The sequence below is a fragment of the Dermacentor variabilis genome, unplaced genomic scaffold (genome assembly GCF_050947875.1).
Source record: "Dermacentor variabilis isolate Ectoservices unplaced genomic scaffold, ASM5094787v1 scaffold_12, whole genome shotgun sequence".
Classification (NCBI taxonomy): domain Eukaryota; kingdom Metazoa; phylum Arthropoda; class Arachnida; order Ixodida; family Ixodidae; genus Dermacentor; species Dermacentor variabilis.
Genome location: NW_027460280.1, coordinates 8,933,757 through 8,960,252, shown reverse-complemented (window position 1 = coordinate 8,960,252; position 26,496 = coordinate 8,933,757). Strand labels below are relative to the sequence as shown.

Sequence of the window (26,496 nt, the reverse complement as noted above, 5' to 3'; positions counted from 1 at the left end):
ATGCGCAGCCGTGCGTCCTGCTTTAGAGGTAATTTGCCGCGTATGGAAAGAGTGGGCGTGCCGAGATGGCATCATGTAAGCCGCCTTCCCACGTGTTTAGTATTGAAAGTTGAGTAATTTCAAGTTTCGGTGACCCGTTGGAGTGAGAGACAGACGAAGTATTCACTTCACTTTTTTTATAAACAGAACAGCACATATTTTGACAGGGACTAGGAGGGAGACATGACATGGACCAGTGCTGACTTGGAAATGAAGTTTATTGCTTGGAACGAGGAATGTAGAGCAGCTCCAAACAACAGAAAAAGAAAAAAATTCATAGATTTACAGTCAATCATACATGCTGCACTGAACAAAGGAGATAACTAATCCCCCCCATCATATCCCCCCCCCCCGCTAGAAATTGGACAAAATCGATAAGGAGGGGCTACTGACACATGCACTGCTTCGATGATTACATGCGTTAGTTGGTTACCATGTTTACTTAAAACCTGTGTTTGAGCGAAGTCACGGTGGCAAGCTCTGCTGTTGCAGTCTCTACAGTGGATGCCAAGATGCCCTTTTACAGTATTATGCATATTGTTGTCGTGCTCCTTCAGGCATTCATAAAGCCTGCCACATGACAAGGGAATGGCGTAGACAACACCTTCTTTAAAAGAGGCGAATTGATTTTTATGTTTGATGTTGCACTCTCTTGGAACAAAATCAGTATTAACCATTTTGCACATCTTCCCAAGCTTATCCGGAGCCGAGAAAACGACTTTGACACATACTCTGTTAGTTAAGTACTAAAGCGCCAAACAGACGACATAAGAAGAGACACGGACATACTTTAGTACTTTAGTAACATGCAACAATTAGCCCAACAAAAAGTTCTATTTGAATACTCTGTTAGCTATCTTTTTTATTCTGTGGGAGACATGAATATAGGGCACTACCGTGGTTTTTTCTTTTTCCTTTCGTGTCATCGAATCTACCCGTTGTCCTTTTCTGTTTTTGCTCAAACTACTGAGGCTAGTTTCTGACACTGTCACAAGCAGCTGCTTGGGATAACCAGCCTTTATCAGACGATCAGTTTGATGACTGAAGCAAAATGGTTAATACCGATTTTGTTTTAAGGGATTGACGTAATAGTTCTGCGGCAACCCGCAAGGTCGAGAGAAGTAATTAATAAAGGGAAAATCAGACATCCGCCCGTTCGTAGCAATTGCTACAAAGGAAACCCGTGAAGGGTTTCCTTTGTAGCAATTGCTACGAACGGGCGGATGTCTGATTTTCCCTTTATTAATTGTTTCAAGTGAGTACGACATCAAACATGAAAATCAATTCGTGTCTTGTAAAGAGGGTGTTGTCTAAGCCATTCCCTTGTCATGTGGCAGGCTTTATGTCGGTCAGACGGGGAGATGCGTTAATGAACGCCTGAAGGAGCACAACAACAATGTGCATAATACTGTAAAAGGGCATCTTGGCATCCACTGTAGAGACTGTGACAGCAGGACTTGCCACTCTGACTTCGCTCGAACACAGGTTTTAAGTAAACATAGTAACCAACTAACGCGTGAAATCATCGAAGCAGCGCATATCGCCTGGTCAAAAGACGCATGCGTCAGTAGCCCCTCCTTATCGATTTCATCCAAAGAACTCATTTTTAAAGGGGGGGGGGGATATGATTGACTGTGAATTTATGAATGTTCTTTTTTTAACGTCACTTGGAGGTGCTATATATTCTTCGTTCCAAGCAATAAACTTCAGTTGCAAGTCAGCGCTTGTCCGTGTCATGTCTCCCTCCAAGTCCCTGTCAAAATATGCGCTGTTCTGTTTAAAATGGCTTACCAACTCGCCTAAACATCAGTTTTAATTCGCTTCACGCTGCTGGTGCTTTTCATAATAGCGTTGCCACAGTGCGGGTGACGCTATCAGCCGTGGGGGTGGAGTTCATGCGAAACCATGGCTGGCTTCGCTTAATTCGTGCTGCCGATGTGAAGATGTTGACGTAGCGTGATACCTTATCATTTGTCGCCGACTCCCAAATTCATCAAAATGAGTTTAGTAGTGTGGCTTGCTGGGCCAGTTGGTGCATGGTGAATGTATAAGGGGTTCCAGCAAGTACGGACGCAAGCACAAGTAAAGAGAAATGGACAGGACAACGCTGGACTTACAACTGAAGTTCATTGGGAATACATTCCACAAATCTCCGCCACGCATGTGTATACATGCGTCCTTTTACGTCATCTGTTATACATGACACAGCACTCATGCTTGTCCCGCTCGTGCAGGCAGGAGTGTTTGGGACTAGGGAAAGGGAAAGCTGTGACCTCTTGGTCAAAATGTTTTGCTTTTCATTATTGCAGCTAATTAATCACCTAACAAGACAGCAGGGAGATGCCGCATCAGTGCTGGACCTGGCATTTGTCTCAAACACTCTCAAACTAGGAATTAACATAGAAGATGGCATTTTTGATCATAAAATAATTTTACTGACTTTTTTGAGCTAACATCACATGCGAGCCACCAAAACTATCCTTACATTGATTATGAAGATTATAGAAGAGCAGATGATGCCAGCATCATAGACTACTTAGAAACTATGAAGATTCCACAGTGCTGCCTTCATATGATGTTAGTGGTTTGTGGGCAAAATTTAAAAGTGCCATAAAACATTGTGAAGAATATTTTACTCCCATAATACGTAAACAAACGAACAGAAAAGCACCCTGGGTCACCCGCAGTATCATCCACTCGAAAAGAAAATGACAAAGAATGTGCAGAAAAAAAAAAAATTAATTGGCAATCGCGCATCTGTCAGGTGCGTTAAAGTTAGAATTAAAAACGGCGAGAGATAACTTCTCCAATACTCTGATGAACTTCATGCCCAATAAGCAGATCTGGCGCTATTGGTCAACACCTGCAAACACCACAGTGCAAATTGAAATTGCGGGATCCCTCACACATGATGCACATGCTATAGCTAATGCTTTCAACGCCCATTTCCCATCTGGGTACACACGCTCTTCCTGTCCGAGTGATGTTTCATTTGCACCTGATTCAGTGATGCCCGCTGTCGTTATAACTGAGCCAGGTATACTGAACCTGCTCTTGAACACTGACACACAAAAAAGAATGCCCGGTCCCGATAACATTTCCAATGTGTTTCTAAAACGATATGCTGCACAACTAGCTCCGTTCTTACACAAGATTTTTACGGTGTCGCTTCAAGCAGCTGCATTACCTTAAAAATAAGAATAAAATAAATCGTGTATAAAACTGCACACATTAAAAATTTCTTTTGTCATTTTAGTGTAACCTATAAGATTATTTGTTTGTCTTTCTCACATACTCCTGTCGAGCGGGCAAGTGCACTTAGTGAGAGTGTCACGTGGTTTAGGTGCACTTTGCTAAATCGAAATGTTGCAAGTAGAGTGTTATACCCCTGTTACACGGGCGACCTTAACTGCGGTTAACGTAACCGTGGTTATTGCTAACTGCAGTTAGCGCAGCTACACAGCAGGCGAAGCTGCGGTTAGGCCGCTAACCACGGTTGATCGCCAACCGAGCTTGGCAACCTCGGTTTAGTGTAACTGACGTTTCGGAAACGGGCAAAATGGTGGACAGTACTTCTCCCGAGTGCAGCGCTGGCGCTTCCCAGATATCTTCCAAAAAAGCGTATCATTTGGCCTGACGCGGCAACTGAGGTACCGATTCGCATTCGGGACGATAATCTGGCCACTCTGCACTCAAGTAGTAGAAACGCGCGCAGACAGAACACTGAACGAAAGGGGAACGTAGATGCGACGTAGGAATGTAGGAGAGATAACGGCTTGGGGGCAATGGATTTTGTCACCCGTAAAACCAACTCTACGGCCGACTGCGACCAGCGTTTGCAGATTACTCCCAAATTATGCTAAATACTAACCTACACATGCAAAACACAGCCTTACACATTAAAACTCTCAAATATGACAATTGTTTTGCTGAAAAATAAGATCTTTATACCAATGTAATCAAATCTTGAAAAATTATTCAAAATGAAGCCTGTACACAAGAGATCACGTGACGCACGACCAGACCATTAACCGTGATCGGGATAGCCCGTGTAACTCTGGCAGACTACGGTTCGCGTTAACCACGGTTAAGCTTAACTGCGGTTAAGCTGCCCATGTAACTAGGGTATTACTTACAGAAGAGTGAACTTTGGCCAGAGTGCGTTCATGGAAGACACTTTGCTGACCGAGTGTGTAGCCTTGCCACCAGCAGTTTCCAATGATAGAAAAGGCAAAAAGAAAAAGAAAAACCCGAAAAGAAAGACACAGAAGTTCACTTTAGTTGTTGAACAGCTTTTAACAAATTAATCAGGATAGAACTCACTCATATTCTGTTCTAGCAAGATTAACTGCCACCTTATTGTTCCGGATTGGCTAGGCATTCGTCTTGGCCAGCATTGACTAGCAAGACTCTTATAATAAAAGATCTTTTCGTTTTTTGTTGAGAAAAAGTTGATTAAATTTGTTTTTGTTTATAATACAACACAAAACAATCACCTTTTAGAGAAAAAAAAGATTTCTAAATTAAAAAAAAAAACACGCTTTTTGTCTGTCCCTAATTTTTCTTTGCTGCAAGTGTGCTCCATTTAGAACTGCATGGCCTAAAGTGCCAGTAAAGTTTCGTTCGTTCTCTGTCCTCGCTTCACCGTTGGAACTTGAAGCTTCTCAGACGATGATCGGCAGTTGTTGATCAAACGCAGGCAGGAAGCGACGAGATCAGATGTACAAGAAATATTTATACGTAAACTTTTCTATATACATGGCAGGTAAAACAAATACATTACAAATTTGAACAATTGAGAAACAAAGTCTCACTCTTCGACTGTCTCAATGACCGTTAGAGCCCAGACTAGTTTTAACGTACATAGCACGGAGGCTCACTGATCTATCAGCAATCCTGATTTCAGCCAAGTCTAACGTACATGGTACGGAGCCTCACTGATCTATCAGTAATCCTGATTTCAGCCAAGTCTGAGGGACAGCATGTCGTCCCGATTTTTATAGCCCAAATATACAAAGAAAAAAGGCGGTAGGGCCGTTGGCCCGTCCCACAGGTTCAGTTGCCAATCAGAGTCAACCGTTTGTTAAGCCACAACCCACAGGGGTGGGCTTACTCTTAAAAATAAACATATTGGAAAACAAAGCTCTTTCCCTTCTTTCCTAAAACTCCGTTGCCCTCTCATTTCTCCGTAGTTAGTGACGGGCTCAGCAAAACACGCCAGGCACGCACAAGTTATCGCTAGGCCGCCTCAAATCCCAAGGGCGCCTCTAGGCCACAAATGTCTCGGAAGCAGGGGCATCGACACCACGTATTGCAGCTGTACTCAAAGTTTGTCCGTGTGGGAGACTGATGGCCCTCCTTGTCCTTCAAACTTCTTGTCTACAAGACCAAGTTCTCCGAGTGCGTGTTTACAAGACGCCGCCGTCCGAATGCACTCTTCACGTGTGCACCGCATCCCTACAGCGTGCACTGTAAGCTGGCCTTCGACACCACACAGGCAGTTGCACCCAACAACAAGGCTGGCGATTGCGTTCCGGACGCGTAGAAGAATAGATCCCTGCTCCGTATATGCGGCACGGGGTCAAGGTTGCTAAGCCCTTCTGAACCTCGGCGGCGCCTCCAATTAGTCAGGTACTCGGGAGCCAGACCGACAATACCGTGGTACAGCAGTCCCTTATAAGGCTGGTCTGTGTGGACTCGTGTGACCGTCGGCGGACTGCCCAACCCCGTGCGCACAATACCGACTTCCCGGAATCTGCACTCGCCCTCCTGGCGCCGGCCGCGACGCGTCACCCAACACCGCGCGGTCCCTGTGACCCCACATAACACAGAAACGGTTGCCCCGCTGACCTGGGGGGGGGGGGGGGGGGGAGTGAACCCCCTCTCTATACACAAAGCACGTGGCCGATTCGTGACACTTAAGAACCCGAACAATCAGAGCGACCTTACAGTGCCCCTCAAGGTCCCGAAGTGCACTCCCCGTAAGTGCACTTAACTTGCCCGCTTGACAGGGTACTGAAGAACTTAAATCTGAAATAAAGTGTGGTATTTACAGTGCCGTCTGTCTCTTGGTTTTTATTCCCTGCCTTCTTTGCACTGATGTTTCAGGGACCACTCGCGCCTCCGCACATGAGAGGGTGCATGGTGGTTAGTTTTGGTTTCGTCTCGCGGGGTTTCCGTTCGTTACACTCCTAAAAACTGATGTCAGTCTGGTTTGTAACGTCTCAAAGGGTCACTGTTTGATGCTCGTCTGTTTGTTGCTCACATGGGTGAAATTACACCTGTTCACAGTCGGACGATGGTATATACAAACGATGCCGCTGTATACAAATGGTGCTGCCAGGCCTATGTTTCTGTTCTAGTGATTCGGCTAGCGAAAGCCGATTGCTCCACACTGGCGATGGAACGCATCACTGCAAGTTTCTGGCTCATTTGGTTTTTCTGACGGGTGCCCCACTATCAAGCTTTACACAGTTCAATTACGCTATGGGCATGCATGCTGGTTGATGTAGTGCTGATGAATCCCCCAATCATGTCTCCATAAAACCTCATTTTCGAGCGACTCTTCATGTGCGTATACCAGTTGGTGCACACCTCAATCACTTCCTCTTGTGTAAAGGCTAATGGCATTGTACTGCTAAAGATATTTTGCCTTTTCAGACCGTTCAATGACTGATAATTCCAGCTTCAGGGTAATAAGCAATGAAAATGCAGAGGTATGGTGGCGACCTCGGCACAGCCACAAACAGCTGCACTAAGACAACAAGCATGTTCACCTACCTATTGGAAGCATACTGCATGCTTTTAATAGGCGATAACCCAAATGTGCCATTGTTTTCTGTTGCCTCCTTGATCCAAGTGTGAGTCACAGAAATGCAGTAAGCAAAGGTGCAGTTGCCACACTGTGAGAAGCGATGCAGGCACTGCACACACGATGTCTGCACACAGTAGGCACACAAACAGGTGGCCCAATTGTCACTCAGCAGGTACAAACACATGCATTGGGAAAAGCTTCAAGAGTTTTAGATTATCAGCTCTGCTGCAGTGCTACCTTTCGGAAACACTGCTTGATATAAGCTGTCCTTTATCGCACGGTCATGCACAAAAGAGATGGAGTTGCTTTTAACCCCGCTGGGAAAAACAAGATAGAGAGAGAGAAGAAAAAGGAAAAAAATTCCTATTAGTGCACATTTTATGTAATATGTACTGTGGCATCCCTTTTCTTCTTTGGAGGTGCTGGCTCAAATTAAGAAGATGCAAATTTGTAGTAAATATGCAATGTTGGTGTCTTAACTTGACTCCATTAATTTCCTTTTTTGGTTAGTTCAATGCCTATGAAAGTTCCAGCTGGTGCCCGTACTCATATATAGGCCAAAGCTTTTATTTCAATCCTGAAATAAGCCCTCACCAGATAAGCCCAACTTGAGTGGTTTCCAATTGTTACCTCAATGGCTGCAACGTCTGTTTTGGTGGCACCAAAAATGCCAATTTCTGGCCTGCTTTCAGCAGATTTTGAAGCAAAACCACCAGCTCCGCTGATTCTGATGCGCGTTTTACCCACAAATATTGGTCTGCACATTTCCTGATCACTAGAATTCAATATGAAAGTGAAACAGCATTTGTTATTGTCAAAGTAAGTATCGTCACCACTGTTATAAGATGGTAGCAAAATGAGTTTATGTAGGCAGGAGACATTGACGTGCTGCTTTTAGGCTTTAATTATGAAAGCTAATTCAAAAGATAAGTTATTTTAGATGCTAAGCTAATGAAAGCAGGGTCATGTCATGTGTTTTCATCACTCTGGAGACTTGCATGCTTTGCAGGAGGAATTGATGAAGTGGTTAGTAGTCTAGGCAAGTGCTACCATCCTGGTTGCGATTATAGTAGAGTCGACTTGAATTAATTTGACCCTGACAGGACCGTCGAAAATGATCGAATTACCTGGCAGGCCATATTATACAAGATGCAAAAAAAAAAAAAAAAAGAACGACGCATTAAGGATTCATTTGCTAGTATTTACCCTGTTTTAACATGCCTCCGAATCAAACGGGCGCCCACTTTCTGTGTCCAAACTAGAAAAATAAGGCCAAAATTACATTAAAGCTTCTAAAAAAGTAGAAATTTAACACTAATTTTTAGCAAGAAAATTATGTTTTGCACTATGGCAGCCAGTTTCCTAAAGCCAGCTTCACCGCAACATCCCTGTTTTGCGGTAAAGCATACAGATGCTGCAAAGGCAGTTTTGGTTTCGTATGTGACTGCACAGTGCAGGCAGTTTCCAGCCCAATTTTCTAGAAAAAAAAAAAAGAAAGCACGCATTATAATAGTGCAAATACTGTAATCAGACATTAGGAGTTACGGTTATAGCTTGAAAATCTTCCTGGGGCAGGCCAGAAATAGGTGCTTTCGACAGGAGATGACGTGTACTCAACACATTCAATGTTCTCTAGGCTCTGCCAAGACGAACACTTCCACTAAAGGGGCTGTGATTAGAGTCACCATAGGGTCAGGCAATGGGTGTGCTGCCTGGTTATGATCAAAATATCCGGAGAAGGCCAATTCTTGGATCGAAATACCAAGTTTCGGCAAATGCATGGGTGCTAGCCAGTACTGTCAGTCAGGATTAAGTTGACCAAAAAATCGAATTGACTGGAGTAGAATTAATGGAAGTCTTACTGTTTTGAAGAATGCAAAATATGGAACACAACGGACTGCAAAGAGGATGACATGTTGTGAGACAACGATAAACTGTTGTCTGAGAGTCGTGACGAACATTAAACGTATCCTTTACAAGTGGCCAGTGCCCCGTGCTCAAGTCCGCAGTTGGTACTGGCTCGAGGAGGCCCCTCTTGTTCGCTATGAGTAAAGCTTTCAAGGAGGATGATTGCCACATGCTCTGCTTTTGACCTATTCAGCACTTGAGCTATAGAGCGTTTTTGAACTACAGCAGACTGCTTCATACTCTGTCTTCACATTCTCACTTTGAGGTAAATCCTTGCCACTGTGGTATTTGATATTTTTCAATGCAGGATGTCCCTCTTTTCAATTGGAGAGGCATGCGTGTGGAGCAACTGCAGTTTTTGTCTTCCTTCTGCTCTTTGGGCATGTCAATTATTGGAGACGTGTCTTAAAGTCTGTATGCATAGTCCTTGTAATTTTTCTCACTGAGACACCCGTCATCACTCTCGCCTTCCAGTGGAAGACATGTCCTCAGCAGACTTCATCCACCAAAAGAATGCGCATCCATTACATGAAACAAGCACAACACCTTGCAATTAGTTCAAAACCTTCTCCAGGCTATTAACCCGCGCTCAAAAGCAAACACACAGCCAGACACTCAGCGCTGCACTGCAGCCGAACTCATGAAATTGACGATTCAATGCACTGCCAGTGTCATGACCACAGATGTCAACGGTCAGCCTGCTTATGTCATTTTGTAACCAGAGCTGCTAAATCACGTCCCTATTATATTTGTTTACTTCTGACATAGTTGATTTCCACCTAACCATGAGAGTACAGTTGAACCCAGCTATATCGAACTCGAAAAGAAAAAAAAAAAAAACACGCCTATCAATTCGATATAGAGCATAATTCGATATAAGCCTGCTAAATAATTGGATGTCATAAAAGCACATACCATTTATAAAATCACTTCATTGATGGAATTGGGTTAGTTTCGCATGAAACAGTCCTGCATTTCCTTCTGCTTGGGCAATTTCGCTGTCAGCGACGCACGCAGCTGAGGCCGCAACCTTCCGCATTCGCGCAAAAGCACCGGACTGGTGCAAGCGCACCAATCTCTTCGGAGGATGTAGGAAAAGGACCGTCGTTGCTTTTCTAATTGTGCCCAATTTCACTTGTGCTCGGTACGATGTCGGCCATTTAGTCTTCGATTTCGGGCTCTCCTGTGGTTGCAACACCATCATTTTCAGTCACAAACTCGTCCACCGTTGATTCGTCAACAGCTTCCGGAAATTCTGACAGCTCGCTCCAAACTTCGGCAACACCGGCAATGGCTTCGTTGCATTCATCAGAATTGAAAGTAATCACCGAGCACGCTGAAGCCGGCACGGCTGAACCAATTTCAGATGAACCACTCGTACACGTTGGGCGCCACGGGCCCCGGGTCGCGAGTTTGGCCGCTTTAGCCCTAATCTCCCCTTAATCTTCAAGATTGTACTGAGAGTGCTCCCCTGAATCTTGCATGCTGCACGGACATCCGACTTGTCACCGCGTTCCACCCGATTTATGATTTCGAGCTTCATGACAAAAGGCGTATTTTGCCGCTTCATCACGGCAACAGTGCGGGAGAAGGCCCACAAGACACACACACAATGAACCAGAAAAGCAGTGAGACAACTCGCACTTTCTTGCACGACGAGGGCACAAGAGCCTCTGATTGGCTGTCTGAGCAAGCACTGCGGGTGGGCCAGGATCATTTTTTGCAGGGGGGCGTCGACGGCTCGTCCGACGCAGCGCAGCCGCAGTCACGGTAGGGAGAGCAGTCGGATGGAGCTGCGCCGCCGAGTTTGCCCGCCACCACGAGGGAAAGCAAACTTCTGGGGGCATTTTTCCGCAGCTTGACATTCGATATATCGAGAGTCATTGCTATTTTTGTTCGATGTAAGCGAAATTTTTGCTATATATACTCATTGTAACTATACCTTGTCCAGAAATTGTGCAATATATAGAATAATTTGATGTAAAAGGGTTTGATATTGTCAGGTTCGACTGTACTAAAAGGGGTGCGAATGCATAATGTTACGAATTCGCGAAGGAAAAAAATCTAGGCATTCCGCAGCTAGAGCTGCATTCTAGAAGGTTTATAGTGGTAAGAACAAATGTTCAAAAGTGCAAGAAAAAAAATCAATTTTATTTTACGACCAGTCTTATCTCCTATATATATGGACAATGGAAAAATGTGAAATTGCATGTGCTCGATTAAAGCATAGTTGTCTTGGTGCGTGCTTGCTTCTTGTTCAGAGAGTGCCCAGAAGTGCCAATCTAAATTTTTATTGGAGGTGCCGCCTATGGAGAACACACAACACAAAAACTGAAACCAGCCCATAATTATTTTGCATTCATTGGGAATCAACAATTATTTTTTGTTTGAATTGGCGAAACTGGGCTTTAGTGGTCACCAAGGGTCACCCAGGAGAGCACTGGGCTCTGAAGCTGGCGAAATATGAACACAGTTGAGACAAAACTTTTCAGCCACAACTCATGCAGCTTACCTTGCCAATGCCAGTGGCAATTTTGGAGAGCTCTTCTTCTTCCTTCTTGAGCTGGGGATCCTCCTCAAAGGCCTCTTCCTCCGCTTCCTCTTCTTCATCCACCTCGTACTCCTTGGAGCTACCACTCCAGCGCCGCCGCCGCTCTGCAACGGTGATCAGGTGCAAGCAGGTGACAAAATGAGTTGCACCATGTTGGTTGGAAATGCAACCAGCAAGCAGTGTGTTCGTCCTTTTTTAAGCAAAACACAAATATAACTTGCCACATTGGTGGCTGAATGAGCTCCCATATAAAAATAAAAAAAGAACCTTGCCATTTTGGCAACAGCCGTCTCCAGTTTTAATCTGTGTCATGCACTTGCCAGCTGTATAAGTTAATTAACCCTACAGTGTTCAGCTGCTCTCCATCACCAAGGAGTCGCCAGTCCCATTTGCTACCCTCATGTTGCCCACAGTCCCATCCCCAGCTAACAGGAATTGCCTGTGGCTGCTTCCCACTGAAAAATGAGCACATGCAGCACTCGGATGTGATGCCGCATTGACAAATGTACAAAATATTTTTGTCACACTGCCAACCTGGTGCCATTGCACACTGCCACAATGTGCCTTCACTGCAAAACTTGTTACAAGTAAAGCGACGACAACTTCACCGCAGCTTCTCATCCTCAATCGAATGGACTTGCAGGAAGGGCGGTCCGCACCATAAAGCATGGGCTTGATAAAAATAAAACTGCTTCAAAGCAGACAACTCTAGCAAGGATTCCCCGTAACTATTGTTGGGCGCCATTGCGTTGCAGAAAAGCAACCGATTGGCTGTTAATCGATGGTGAGCTGTGTTCAATGCTTGATAACATGGTTGTGCCCCTACACCCATATGTACAACATGCACCTGACTTACAGACTACCAAAGGGTTTCAGACAGACGACTCAGTGTGGATGTGGAATTGCAGACGCAATGAATCTTGGACACCGACCCGGGTTCAAGCCAGAGATATGGCAACAGTTCAAGGGCGCGATGGTGACACCCTTCGTACTTTTTTACACCTTGTACTACATTCTCATTTTCTTCTGCCATTTCTGCAGACAAAGCAATCTCTTCTGCCTCGGCTCGTGTCAATGATGACTTCATGAGCAACTGTTGACACACTGCTGAATTCTGTAAGCTGCAGACGATTCAACCTCGAAGCATTCGATCAAACACTGGGCCGCAGTTCCAGGTGTCTGTAACTAGATGGATGGCCACAATGAAATCCCTGACCCGGGTAACTTGGTGTGCGGGAAAAATCTATGAACGGGCAACCCCCATTCAAACTGGGTAAGAAATGCAGTTGCAGTAAGGCTTTATGAAAGTTCATTGGCCCTCTTCACCGTGCACTGCCCACTGACGACGTCCACACATTCGCTGCTGCTTGTTTTTTGTCTGATATGCCGGTAGCTTTGAAAACCTCTGGATGTACCTGGTAAGTGCACCACTTACCCTCAGCTTTGTCAAGTGGTGGCAAACTTATGTACTTATGTATCCTGTCATGGTTCCATCCTCATTGCCACTGTTGATGCCATTACAGAAGGGGCAAAATTTATGTTTATTTCTGGTCCAAGCACATATATACGCATTTATAAGCCCTAAGAGGGAGAAGGGCCAAGTACATTTGAGAAGATGAAGATTGTTAATAACTGCTAAGAAAAATACAGGCTACTCTTTCTTTGAATGATGCAAGTGCAGTTTGGTGGTTTTGTCAATGCATCAACAGCCTCTAAAGGATGAAATGTGCAAAGGTCAGTGAGGCAAAAAACATGTATTTTCTCTCATAAAAGGGGTCAATGAGTTAAAGCTAAAGGTCAAATGATGCAATAGCTTAGTTCATCACACTGAGTAGTCAAGCAATTTGAGACTGGCTGGCCATGAGTGTACATGCAGCATGGTGCAAATGCATCACTGGCACTTGGCTGCAAACAATGTGCCTGCACGAGCGTGACAAGCATGAGTGCTGTGTCACGTATAACGGATGACGTAAAAGCAAAGCTTAAGAAAAGCTCTGCCAGGTGCCCTATTCAATTAAAACGCAGCATGCAAAGCTGTTGCCATAGTTCACAGGCAAACATAAGAGGCCTTTGCTTTGATAAGGATGTGCATAATCATGATGCGCATATAAACCTGGTGCTCGTGGTCACAGAGCAGCTGTGTTTCGTTGAAATGAACTGCTTGAAAAGGCGAACACTAGTTACACAATAAATCACATTACATAAATGACTTATTAACAAAAGTTCACTAATCAAGTTTTAATCTAAGTACTTAACAGCATATATTGCAATTTCTGAATTCAGTGATGTTACTACCCCATGCCATTTTTCGCAGCATGTTTATGAAAGCAACTGCAGAACATATTACACGGAGCTTTAGAAGTAGGCAGTAGGTGAAAGCAATGAGTATAGTCGCTGATTCACAGTGAGAACTGCAATGAAGTGGTGGTGTCCAGAGATGTACTTAAAGCACCTATGGGGCTTGCAAAACCATGACAACACTTGGATGGGCTACATGCGGAATTCTGAGCTGCTTGAGAACTTTCAGCATGTTCTTGCAACTAAAAAATAAATAAAAGAGCACCAAATAGACAAAAGACAAGAAAAAAAGGCAACAATGAGAGTGCTTAATTAATCACTTCTATTGTCGCCTTCTTGTTCTCGTCTATTTAGCACTCCTTTATTTTCAACTCGCCCAGCAGTCTATCCACCTTAATTACATTACTAGTCTTTTGGGCTCTTTCCCGTGAAGCGCTTGTATAGTCACCTTCTTGTTCTGGTCTATATAGCGCTTCTTTATTTTCAAATCGCCCAGCAGTCTTTCCACCTTAATTATGTTACTAGTTCTTTGGGCTCTTTCCCGTGAAGCGCTTGTATTGTCGCCTTCTTGTTCTGGTCTATTTAGCACTCCTTTATTTTCAACTCACCCAGCAGTCTATCCACCTTAATTACTAGTTCTTTGGTTTCTTCCTTGTGAAATGCTTGTATGGTCACCTTCTTGTTCTAGTCTGTTAATGTAGGCATAAATACATTGGTTTTCTCAGTTTGGTTGGTGCGAATAGCAAATGGAACGCACTACTTGCCAGCCAGCTGAGCCATCTTACCAAGATGGTCGTTGTTTACTTTCAGTCTGCGAGATGAAATGACGCTGGATCGTTGCTCATGATCACTCCAGTGGTTTAGTAATGAGTGCGGCTTTATGGAACAGGCACACACAGGGCATTTATTTTGTCCCACGAGTTACTATTTCATGTGAAAAACAAACTGTAGGCGATTTCTCTGGCATCGTGAGCGGTGATGAAAGCTATCGCCTTGGCTGGATGATAGGACCAGCAAGGTACCGGCCCTACGGCAATGCTGGTTGTGATGGCCAGTGCAATCTTCCGTGCTGGCCACGGCCACCCGATAGCTCTGGCCATCGTACAAGATATTCAAAGAATTGATCGTTTGTCTGGCATTTAATCTGAGGCCACATTTTGTCAGTGCGAGTAAAAGCAAAAACATTCACTTTCATTTGCACTTTTGTGAGTGACCTACTCTACACGTTTTATTTTGCATGCGGAAATTCATTAACATGTTTAAGTGCATTTATTACATGCACACTACAATTACACAGCTGTGGATGGGCAGTCTGCACATATGAATGTGTGCTAGGCTATCTACACTTCTAATGTGTTGTGCTTTGTAGTGCACCTGCTCGCTCGACCTACATTAAAGGCTTATCCTAATCTAGCTCTCCTACATTTCAGTAAGAAATGGTAATGACGTGCTACAAGCTGACAACAAAATCCAACCTTTCCTTTTTACTGCATTGGCCCATTGCTTGCAATAGCTTTCATCAACAGGAAATCTATGAAAACTTGAGCCTCTTGCGTCTTTCAGTGCAATGCAGCTCGTCGACAAACTGCGTTTCCTTCAATGCAACACCACAGAATAAGGACTGCACACATAGAACCATGTACGCACCTGCAAAGCCCATGTGGTTACTGAGGTAGGCATGTTAGCTTGACGGCAGAGGGCCTACCATGCGAAAGCGACTCCCGATGACAGTGCCACAGCATCTTCGTGATGTAGCGCCTTGGTATAGGTTTATAGGAGTACATTGCTTCATGAACCTCCTGCCACAATGAGTTTTTGAATTCTTTAGGTATAAGTGGAGTTAGAAGCTGCTATCTGTACATGTGAAGAAGAGCAGTGCCAGTGCATCGGCAGCATACGCACGTGCCCAACTGAGCGAGGAAATGGCTGCAAGTGCGCGTGGGAGAATTCGAAGGAAATGGCGAGCGTGGAAGATGTGACAAGATAGCGAAGATGTTGTCCAGGGCGTAGGAGAAGTGGCATGCCAAGTTCCTGGCCAAAGATCACTGTAGGGCTCACCCCACCTTATCAATCTCCTTCCTGCAGCCCACAGTTGGTGAACATAGCAAGGGTGTCTGAACTGGGCCAAGTCAGTGTCTCTCTATCGCCGTCCCCAAGCTCTGGCTGGTGAACAAAAGGGCGTCCAGCTGTTGCCTTCCCCATCAAGCCTGACGGGCTGCACCACCATCGACTGTCGGTACTTCACCACTTCCTGTGCCAACGACGAACCTCGCTGCCAGCATCTCCACCACAAATCCCACAATGTGTGTGTGCCTTTGGTACTACGACTGAGACATTTTTAATGTGCTAGCATCCTTAGGGTACTTCACGCACTATTTATGTTTGTACCCATCTGTTTGCACCTGTTTTCCTGCGTCATAGGGTAGTCCATGGCAGAATGGGTAGCACATTGGGCTGCTGTACTGAGGGAACAGGGTTCGAAACAAACCATCGGACCAAATTTGTTCAGAGAATATTAAGGCAATGTGTACATAGGTGCCACTCAACGAACCTCTTTCCAGGGTTTGTACAGGTCTCAGAGACAGAAATGTGCCGAAGCACAACAACCCTCCCCATCCCTCCCTCCTATCCCCCCACGGCCTTTCACACAATGGAAGACAGCACTTTTGCTCTCCACTTTTTTCCTTCGCGCATGCCAAATTGAGCTGCAATTGTCGGCTTCCCTCGCGTGCTCTCACTTCCACACACAGCACACGACGGGCGACGACAGTGTTATCACTCTTGGATTTTATACGGAACATCACAGTGACGGCAATGGCAAAAATTCAACTAGAATGTCCATATAACTGCTATCGCAATAAAAAGCGAGCCACCGCACCCACTTTTCTGCCGCGCGCCGGATGCAGCAGGATTTTGCCGCATCGCCAACTTTGCTAGTGTTTCCCATGTCTCCTTTCCGCTCTTCTGAAACAAGTCCGACAGTGCCAACGGAGAGGGGTTGGAAGGAAGACGGGAGAAAGCGGGAGAGAGTGTGACTGCGACAAAATCATGCTGTGAGGGGCGAAGAAATTCAAGGGTTCTCAAGGGAAAAAAATAATTCCAGGACTTTCAAAAAAGGGTTTCCATAGGTTTCAAGACCCTGTGTGCACCCCGTCTTTCACGCCAAAAGGGTCTATTTATTTATTTATTCATATTGCCCATAGCGCCTAAGTGGCATTACAGTGTTTGTACATACATATAATAAGGAAAATGGGAGCAGGATACAAGAAATGTTTGAGCATGGCATACAGGAAAGAGGGCAGCATTAGTTTTCAATGCAAAACAACCAAGCATACACATTCAAAGCGCCGCAACAAAGCTGGCATTATAACAACGGCTGATAGTACACGATTCCAGTCACAGATCGTTTAGGGGAAAAATGAATTTTCGAGCAGTTCAGTTCGGCTTTTGTATTCGTACACCTTGTGCGCACAGTAAAAACGGCTGCATAAATAATGTGGTCACAGAATGCGCCTATCGCGGTCTATGCCATTTCTAGAATTATAGATGTTGTGTAAGAACTTAAGTCGTAATTTTTTCTTACTTCCTTGGAGCAGCTCCCATCCCAATGTCTGCTTTGCAGCAGTCATGCTAAGCTGTCTGCTGTAATTATCTAAAACATATCGGGCCCCAAGATATTTCACTTTCTCAATTTTATCCTTGTCAATGTTTGTTGCAAGGATCCCAAACTGTACAACCATATTCTAGGATAGACCTTACATATGTTTTATATAATAGATCATGAGTTTGTTTCAGAAAAAACTTGGTATTCCGTCAGAAGAAACCCAAACTTTTGCATGCTTTTCCCGTGATGTGGTCAAAGTGATAATGCCAAGGCAGGGACCGTGTAAGATATATTCCTAAATATTTGAATTCTAGAATGCTGCCCAAGCAAGATTCATTGATGTAGGTCATGCTCTGTACCGTTTTTTGCATGTTTAGTTGCATGTTCCATTTTTTGCAGTATGTATATATTCCATCCAACTCACTTTGAAAATTTTTAGCATCATCTGAACAGGTTATTTCGCAGTACACAACGTAATCATCAGCGAATAATCTCTAAAGACCCAATCTTTTCCATTACGTTTGACATACTTCCAGAATTCCTTTGGATTGATTTGCAACTGCATGTTAAGACTCAAAAAAGATCCGCTTTGGTTCTATCGTTACCTTTTGTAATTCCTTGGTAATAGCGCATAGTCTTTCTTTTAATAAGGAAGTTTTTTTCTCCCTGAATTTAGCATATATTCTTTGCCTTTTATTTACCAGAGAATGTAATGTTTCTTTGAACCAGGGCTTGCTTCCAGAACGCCAGGCCGTCTGAATCCATGATGGAACCATATTGATCCCTTAGTGCCAAATTTTTTGTTTTAAATGATACCCATAAATCGTTCACACTGGAAGTTTCTGAAAGCAATTCGAACTCTGTTCAACATTTTTGTAGCAAAGAACCTATGCCTGTAACATTGGCTTGCACATAATTGTATATCTTTTGGTCAGTGTTTAATTTTTCTTTGGCATAGGTTATATTCATTTCACACTGTACTACTGCATGGTCACTTAGACCGGGCAATGCCGAAATCAATCGGTTACTCAATCGGTCCGATTTGTTAGAAATACGTCCAAAAACTAACTTTTCCTTGTTGGCGAGTCCCCTTTATACGTTAGATGAAACATTTTTACTACAGTAAAACCTTGTTATAACAAAACGGGATATAACAAACTAATGGATATAACGAAGCAATTGTGATTCCCCTTGAAATTCTAACAGATGTTGATGTATTGAAAACGTCGTTTTAAATACGTCGCGCACTCTTGGCACTATCTCTCGCGCACGGCGTGAGCCTTGCTCTCTTTGCTCCTCCTACAATGCCACTCATGTGCGGCAGCAATCAGAGCGCCGGCTCGGTGGAAGCTAATCTTGAAGATGTGCTGCTGGCCAAGCCGAAACACGTAGCCGCTGCCGTTCACCACTGCATGCGGTGTTCTCCGGTTGTGTTGCGACGCCTGTTTCTCGAACCTCGACCGGCGTTACTATTGGGTAGCATGGCGTTGTCGGCGGGCTGCAGGCGTCCGGTAGACCATGGTGACCGGGCAAGGACGAGACGATTTCTAGTGCGAAACTTGCACTGTTTATTCAATGGTTGGTGAAGGATAAGAAGAAGAGAATGAAAGAATTGAAAAGTACATTGCGGGGCCCCTTAAATTGGCCCACTACAATCGTAGGCGGGATCTTGTTCACGTCAACGTCACGTGACATGCACAGAGTCGTCCTCGTTGCTTTTCGGCTGCTCCCACTTGCCTAGGCGACGTTGCACGTCCCCGTTGGTGCTTTGCAGATGCTCCCACTTGCCCAGGCGACGTTGCACGTCCCCGTTGGTGCTTTGTGGCTGCTCCCACTTTCCTAGGCGACGTTGCACTTGCTTGCCTCGGCTGGTGGCAACCCGCGGGTCCGGGATGGGCGGCTGATCCTTTCTTCTAGGTGGCATTGGTTCGTGGAAAGGGTCTCCCTTGGAGTCCGACAGTTCACGGAAAGGGTCCCTCCTAGAGTTGCACAGTTTGCGAAAAGGGTTCTCCCCTTGGTCACCCACACACAAAGGGGCCTGTAAACACTGCGGGTCGTCCGGCAGACCCGCAACCACTCGAGACAACCATAGCAAATTAGGAATCCATCCTCTGTTTCGGTTGGGCAGGGTCTTTTTAGTATCCTTTTTGCTCGGGGTGTAACACGCCAAGCGTAACAGAATCTCCGGCGGGGGAGGAAGATCCCGACACATAGGGGCCAGCAGCCACTGGGCGAGGGATCGTCATTTCAGCAGCAGAATTTCCCTCCAGGGTGACGAACCCTTGGTTCGCAGCTGGTAGATTCCTGGGAGTCGTTCACCAGTTCTCATGGCGCTCTTGTGCCTTTTCTCTCTGGTCCGGGTCCGGTGAAACTGCACTTGCAAACCTGTCTCGCAACTTTTTATCACCTGTTTGGGCAAGCAATCACCCCAGAACAATGCCCGACCCACAAGGCAAGTGAGCACAAGGCCACCCTCCCCCAAGACACACCAGGCTTAAAAAAAATAAAAACAACCACGCTACTGCTTTCCCACTTCTTTCGTGCGTCCTCCCCCCCAAACACAAAAAACAGCCATTTCTTCAATGCATTAAGACGTGGTTACTGAAATCAGCTACAAAAGCTACAACTTTGCAATAATAAATAACATATGAAATAAAAATACCAACATAAAAATGCCACGGAAACCTGAGTGAGCATGAGGCTTTCGCTACTCTAGGGGCAACGACTCAGTCGTCGGCACTGCCATTAAGTTTACCCTTCTTGTAGCGAATATCAAAGGTGTACTGTTGAAGAGCCAAGCTCCAGCACAAAAGACGGCCGTTTTTCATAGACATGGACTGCAGCCATGTGAGGGGACAGTGGTCAGTCTCTATGGTGAACCTTGAACAAGAGATATAGCAAGCTAGCTTCTGCACTGCCCATACTATGCAGGTGCATTCCTTTTCAGATGCACTGTATGCTTCCTCATGAACTGAAAGCTTTCTACTGGTGTAGAGTATGTGGTGTTCGTTTTCGTCATCTTTTGACAAAGCACCACCCCCATACCCCGGTCGCTGGCATCACACTGAAAAATGAATGGCTTAGAGTAGTCGGGCGCATTAAACACTGGCTGACTTGTTAGTGCTTTCTTCAGAATACTAAAAGCCTTTTCTTTTGCATCATCCAACTTGCCCATCTGCGGTTCTGTTTTTTCTAAGAGCATCTGTTAAAGAACTTGCAATCTCAGAATAATGCAGGATATATCTTTGGCAATAACCTGCCAAGCCAAGGAATGGCCTGATGTCCCGCTTGGTGCGTGGTTGCGGGAAGTTGTCTATTGTGGTCAGTTTAACCTCGAAAGGCTGACGATGGCCTTGCCCTATTACGCGACCTAGATAAGCTACCTCCGCACGCCCTAATTGGCATTTGGGAGCCTTGACAGTCAAGATGGCCTCTTGTAGACGACAACACGGTTCGCAAGTGTTGAATATGGTCCGCCCATGATGAAGGAAAGATTGCCATGTCATCGAGATACGAAAGTTCAAAGTTCTCCATTCCCTGCAGCACCTGGACCAAAAGCCATCGTTGACCAGGTGCAGGAGCTGCTCACAATAGAGATGCTGCACGGCGGCCGCATTTCGATGGGGGCGAAATGCGAAAACACCCGTGTGCTTAGATTTAGGTGCACGTTAAAGAACCCCAGGTGGTCGAAATTTCCGGAGTCCTCCACTACGACGTGCCTCATAATCAGAAAGTGGTTTTGGCACGTAAAACCCCAAATATTATATTATAATAGAGATGCTGCACCACGAGTTGGTTGAACTGCACCCCCTATTGACTGGCGTGCTTTCTATAGAGGACACCTGCTCACTAGAGCATAGAGCACTAGAGAATATACTCACTAGAGTCGAGGAGAACTCGGCAAATTGCCAAGAGTGGGAATATAGTGAGCTAAGTATAATAACGACAGAAATGTCCATTGGAAAGGAAAAAAAGAAACCGAAAAGTTGGTGGAACAGGGAGATACGAGAAGCGATCGCCGAACGACAGAAAACATCTCGAGAGCACAGGCCGGCAAAGAAGGCGCAACTGCCGCAGGATGAAGTAGCCAATAAATGGGAAATATACCAGAAGAAAAAGTTTATGGTTCCAATCCTGGGCGCAGGAGTGGCAACAGCATCATGGCTCACCTTCCGCCTTTTTGCACTTCGCAGGCTTTCCTGGCATCCTTTCTCCTGTGGTCGGCGCTTGCCTCTGATGCCTTAGCTGACCGTTCCAAATATGCTGCACCACCAGACGAACCCGCCGGCCATCACTTCCCAGACAACTACTCCCTATTGAACCCATCCGGACTGCCCTGTCCAATCTACTGCACATTTACGTCATAAACGGTGACGTCAACCCCTGGTGCCTACTTAAACTCTCGGCCGTTCGACACCGTCTTCAGTGGGCGCGGGAGTGGCAACAGCATCATGGCTCACCTTCCGCCTTTTTGCACTTCGCAAGTGTGTAAGCGTTTTTCCTTGTACGCTAGAAAAAGCGATGATCTCTGTTTGTTGCTACTTGCACGCCCACACGTGCTTTGTGATATAATTAGCGAATGTTTCCATATGTCTGTGTTATTACTTTGCTGTGGTGACATCGAAACTAATCCTGGGCCTACCACGCATTCAGAGTATTTTCTTGATACACAGACGTTACCTGATGAACCCTCGGAACAAATGGCCGTCCTCTTCCAGCTTCTGAAAGACGTTCAGTTGCGGTCGGTTCAGTCCTCAAAGCATCAGACAGAATTGGTTGCTGATGTTAAAGCGATCAAAGCCAGCCAAAAACATATTGAAAGCAAGATTGGCTGCATCCAAGAAAGACTGGATGCTCTTGAAGATAAAGCTAATTCACTAGATCAGCTTAAGGAACACGTCACAGGTCTCCAGAAATCTGTAGCGACATGCAACACTCAGCTTGTTTCTTTGCAATCTGGGTTCAACGACCTAGAGGACAGATCGCGAAGAAACAATTTTTCATGGCATCCCTGATTCTCGCGAATCATGGGAAGAATCTGAGGCCCACATCATTAACGCGCTAGCAACTATCATCGGCAGTCTACCCAACATGGCAATTGAACGCGCTCAATGTCTCTGTTCCTATTCACCTGATAAATGCCGCCCCATTATAGCCAAATTCAGCAACTACAAAGTAAAGGAAAAGGTGCTTTCCGCGCGTAAGCTCCTAAAAGATAAAGACATCACGATCTGTGATGACTACTCACCTGCCACCCGCCATATCTGAAGTAAACTGATTTCCTTTGCAAAACAGTTACCGGGCAAACCCCTGTTTCATCTCAGATAGAACAAATTAGCTGTAAACAAGAAGCAGTACACGTACGATCCTGTTACAGACAGTGTGAGTGCACGTCGCAACACACGCGTGCTAACACCGAACCGCATGCTGCGCCACCTAATCGTCCATAGGGAAGCGCGAGGGGCAGTGGAAGTCACTGTGTCTGTCCTTTTCACTAACATTTGAAGCATCAAAAACAAACGCGACTCATTCACTTCCACAGTCGACACGTTTAACCCAGATATCATTGCACTTACCGAAACTTGGCTGCATCCACATATTAGAGACCATGAAATCTTCTCTACCGCACATGGCTTCTCAGTTTATCGCTGCGACCGTATGTTGCGTCAAGATGGTGGTGTTCTTCTGGCAATTAATAAACACCTACATTCTCAACCCATTACTATTGCTACTAACTTGGAGATAGTCTGGGCAATTATTGAAATAAACTACGTAAAAATTATAATGGGCGTATGTTATCGCGCTCCTACTGACGTTGCCTCCTTTGCTAACGAATTACAAGACAATCAATATCGTCGTAACACGCTTTCCTTCCTTACCCTTGTTTCTACTGGGTGACTTCAACATTCCAAACATAGTCTGGCATAGTGAACCCATTGTGATACACCCGTTCTCTGCGTTAGCAAAAGATTTTCTTGACTTGTGCGCACTGTTTTCTTTCAATCAACTGATAGCCCAGTCCACCAGAATCACACCACAAGTTGCTAACACCCTTGACCTTCTGCTAACAACACGACCCGATTTTATTTCAAACATTACTTAGCATCCTGAGTGATCACTCCCTTATCCATTTCAACATCAACATTTCACGTCCGAAATCAGAAAAAAAAAAGACCAAGACAATTCACGACTATAAGAAAGCTGACTTTGAATCAATTAACAACGAGCTCTGTATATTCCTTGATACTTTCCCGACTGATTTTGACAACCGCAGTGTTCAATCGAACTGGAATATGTTTATTACTAAAATTCGTGAATTAACAGGAAAATTTATCCCTACCTACACTCTTTCCTGTAATGATAACGCTCCCTGGTACAACACCTACATTAAGCGCCTTTCTAACAAAAAGAAACGTTCGTACAGACTAGCTAAAACATCTGCAAACGCTCAAAGATGGGCAGCTTACAAACGCGCTACATATAACTACATAACAGCGCTTAACAAGCTAAAGATAACTTTTTAAAGAACACATTGCCATCCATGCTAACTACTGATACGAAAAAGTTCTAGCGCACTATTAACCCAAAACATGACGACGCCAGAACCCTTGTTGATAGCACCGATACCGCAATTCCCCCTGGCGCTTGTGCATCTATATTAAGTGACGTCTTTACACGTAACTTTTCTAAACATGCTCATGTAACACACCCAACTACACTATCTTACGACTACGCCGCAATGCACCCTTTAATAATAGAACCCATTGGCATAGAAAAAATAATCGCCTCATTGAAACTCTCATCCGCTCCTGGATGTGACTTAACGCAAAGATTCTAAAGAACACTAGCACATATTGTTCCATTATTCTTGCAAAGATTTTCCAGCAATCACTTGACAAACGTTCACTGCCTGCTGATAGGAAGGTGGGGAAGGTGATTCCAGAACTACAAAACAGGTACTAAAAATTCCACACTGAACCATCGGCCTATTTCCTAAACCAGTATACTATGCAAAATTATTGAGCATATTCTGTTTTCTCATAGTGCCAACTTCTTAGAAGAAAACTCATTTTTTTCTGAGTTTCAACATGGCTTCCGCAAAACATATTCATGTGACACCCAACTAGCATCATTCACGCATTAACTAAACCTATTGCTTGACCACTCTTCAGTTGCAGATCTAATTTTTTTGGACTTCGCAAAAGCGTTCGATGAAGTGTGCCACAGCTTATTAATCTATAAACTGCAACAAATAAACCTTGACCCTAAAATTTTGTACTGGCTTGAGATTTTCCTCGCTAACCGTTCACAGTTTGTTTCAGCTAACGAAGTAACCTCTAATCTGAGTCCTGTTTATTCAGGTGTACCACAAGGCTCCGTGCTTGGACCCCTCCTATTTCGCATATATATTAACGACTTACCTTCCTGTGTTTCATCTCAAATTCACCTATTTGCTGACGACTGCGTAATTTACACCGAAATAACTCGCGACGAGGAGAGAGAGAGAGTAAAACATCTTTATTAATAATATTTTAATGGCGAGAGCAGTGTGGGAGGAACCCTCAGTCCAGGGTCCCTAAGATGATTCCGGCGATGTTTCGAGCCCGTTGTATCACAGCTCGGAGGACCTCGGGAGGTCCGTCGCGGAGGGCATCCTCCCACAGCTCTTTGTTGCGTAGGGGGTAAAGGAGAGTTGGCAAGGGAGGAAAGAGGTTTGCAGTGCACTCAACCGGGACGTGGAAGATTGTGGGCGAGCTGCCACAGCCAGGGCAACGATCTGCTAACAGTGTGGGTAGAATTTATTGAGAGAGACAAGATTTGGAAAAGTTGCGGTTTGTAACTGGCGTAATGCCACTGCTTCCTCCCGCAAGAAGGACGGCGGTGGTGCGGCGTGGGTGCGATGAATGCGTATATAATGACGGAGTATGTCTTTGTAACGGAGCAAGGGATCCCCCCACTCTGAACTAGTCGCCTCACCACGCCGAGTCGCCCAGAGGGAAATTGCTCGGGCAACCGCATGTGCGCATTCATTACCCGGCAGCGAGGACCACGGGTCCAGAGTAAGTGGATTCGGGGAGGTGTACGTGGTTGGTGTATTTTGCGGGATCTGTTTGAGAATTTGGTGCACTGCTCTCGGGATGCCATGTCCTGATAGGAACGCCTGGCATGCCTGTCGCGAGTCCGTCAATATATACACTTCCTCAGGCACACGGATGGCGTATCGAATTGCAAGAGCAATACGGAGAATTTCTCCGTAAGTGGCATTTGTTCCGCGCATTGCAGCAGAGTCTCTCAGGGATTCGGTGCCATCAAAAACTACAGAGGTATAGCTCTCTTGAGTGCGTGATGTGTCCGTGTATAAAGTACGAGTTTCCGGGATGTTTGTAAGCATGCGGCCAATGTATCGTACACGGGCTTTGCGCCGCCCTTTGTCATGCTCGGGGTGCATATTACGTGGCAATGGATGAATACTTGGTGCTTGGCGTGTCGCTGACGAGAATATCGTTGGACGGGTTTCAGACTCAAGGGGTGGGACAGAGTATCCTAGCCGTGTGAGAAGATGGCGGCCAGTAGGAGTGAGTAGGAGGCGCTGGCGATGGCTGACCCAATGTGCCTCTAGCAGCTCGCCTAGTGTGTTATGTGTCCCCAAGTTAAGGAGACGGTGAGTGGAAGTGTAGTTCGGGAGGCCATGGGCCAGCTTTGTCGTTTTGCGAATCATTGTGCCTATGCGAAGTTGTTGCGCTTGGGTCAACCGTTGAAATGGAAGATGGTATGTAAGGCGGCTGATCACGCATGCCTCCACCAAGCGCAGCAGGTCCTCTTCTCGAAGGCCCGAGCGCCTGTTGGAGACCCTCCGGATCATGGCCAGAATTTGCTTAATCTGTCTGGATAGAAGGGAAACAGTGTAGTTGGACCTGCCATCCGCTTGGACGCGTAGGCCGAGGATACGAGCACGATTAACCTGTGGTATCGTTGTGCCATCCACGTGCACAGTGATAGGGGGAGTAGAGGAAAAAATCCGGGGGCGAATGATTATGAGCTCCGAATTTTCCGGAGCACATCTTAAGCCGCATTTTCTCGCGTACTCGGAAACTGTATCGACTGCTTGCTGCAGTCGGTCCTGGATGGCTCCGTCGGAACCCCGTGTCAACCAGATAGTAATGTCGTCCGCATGAATAGCGTGGACGACATCAAGGATCTGGTCGAGTAGCCGGGGGAGCCCTGCGAGCGCGATATTGAATAGAGTAGGGAAAGAACTGAACCCTGGGGTGTCCTACGTCC

General features: G+C 45.4%; 1 protein-coding gene across 6 annotated transcripts in view; it reads right to left on the bottom strand.

Annotated features, from left to right (window-relative positions):
• The window catches only part of Unc-115a (actin binding LIM protein Uncoordinated 115a), a 593,933-nt gene that overhangs the window by 144,084 nt on the left and 423,353 nt on the right, over positions 1–26,496 (bottom strand). For all 6 annotated transcript variants that reach the window (XM_075676601.1, XM_075676603.1, XM_075676600.1 and 3 more), the window contains one exon: positions 11,274–11,416. In XM_075676601.1, the coding sequence (XP_075532716.1) occupies positions 11,274–11,416 (143 nt within the window). The remainder of the gene's footprint in view (positions 1–11,273; positions 11,417–26,496) is intronic.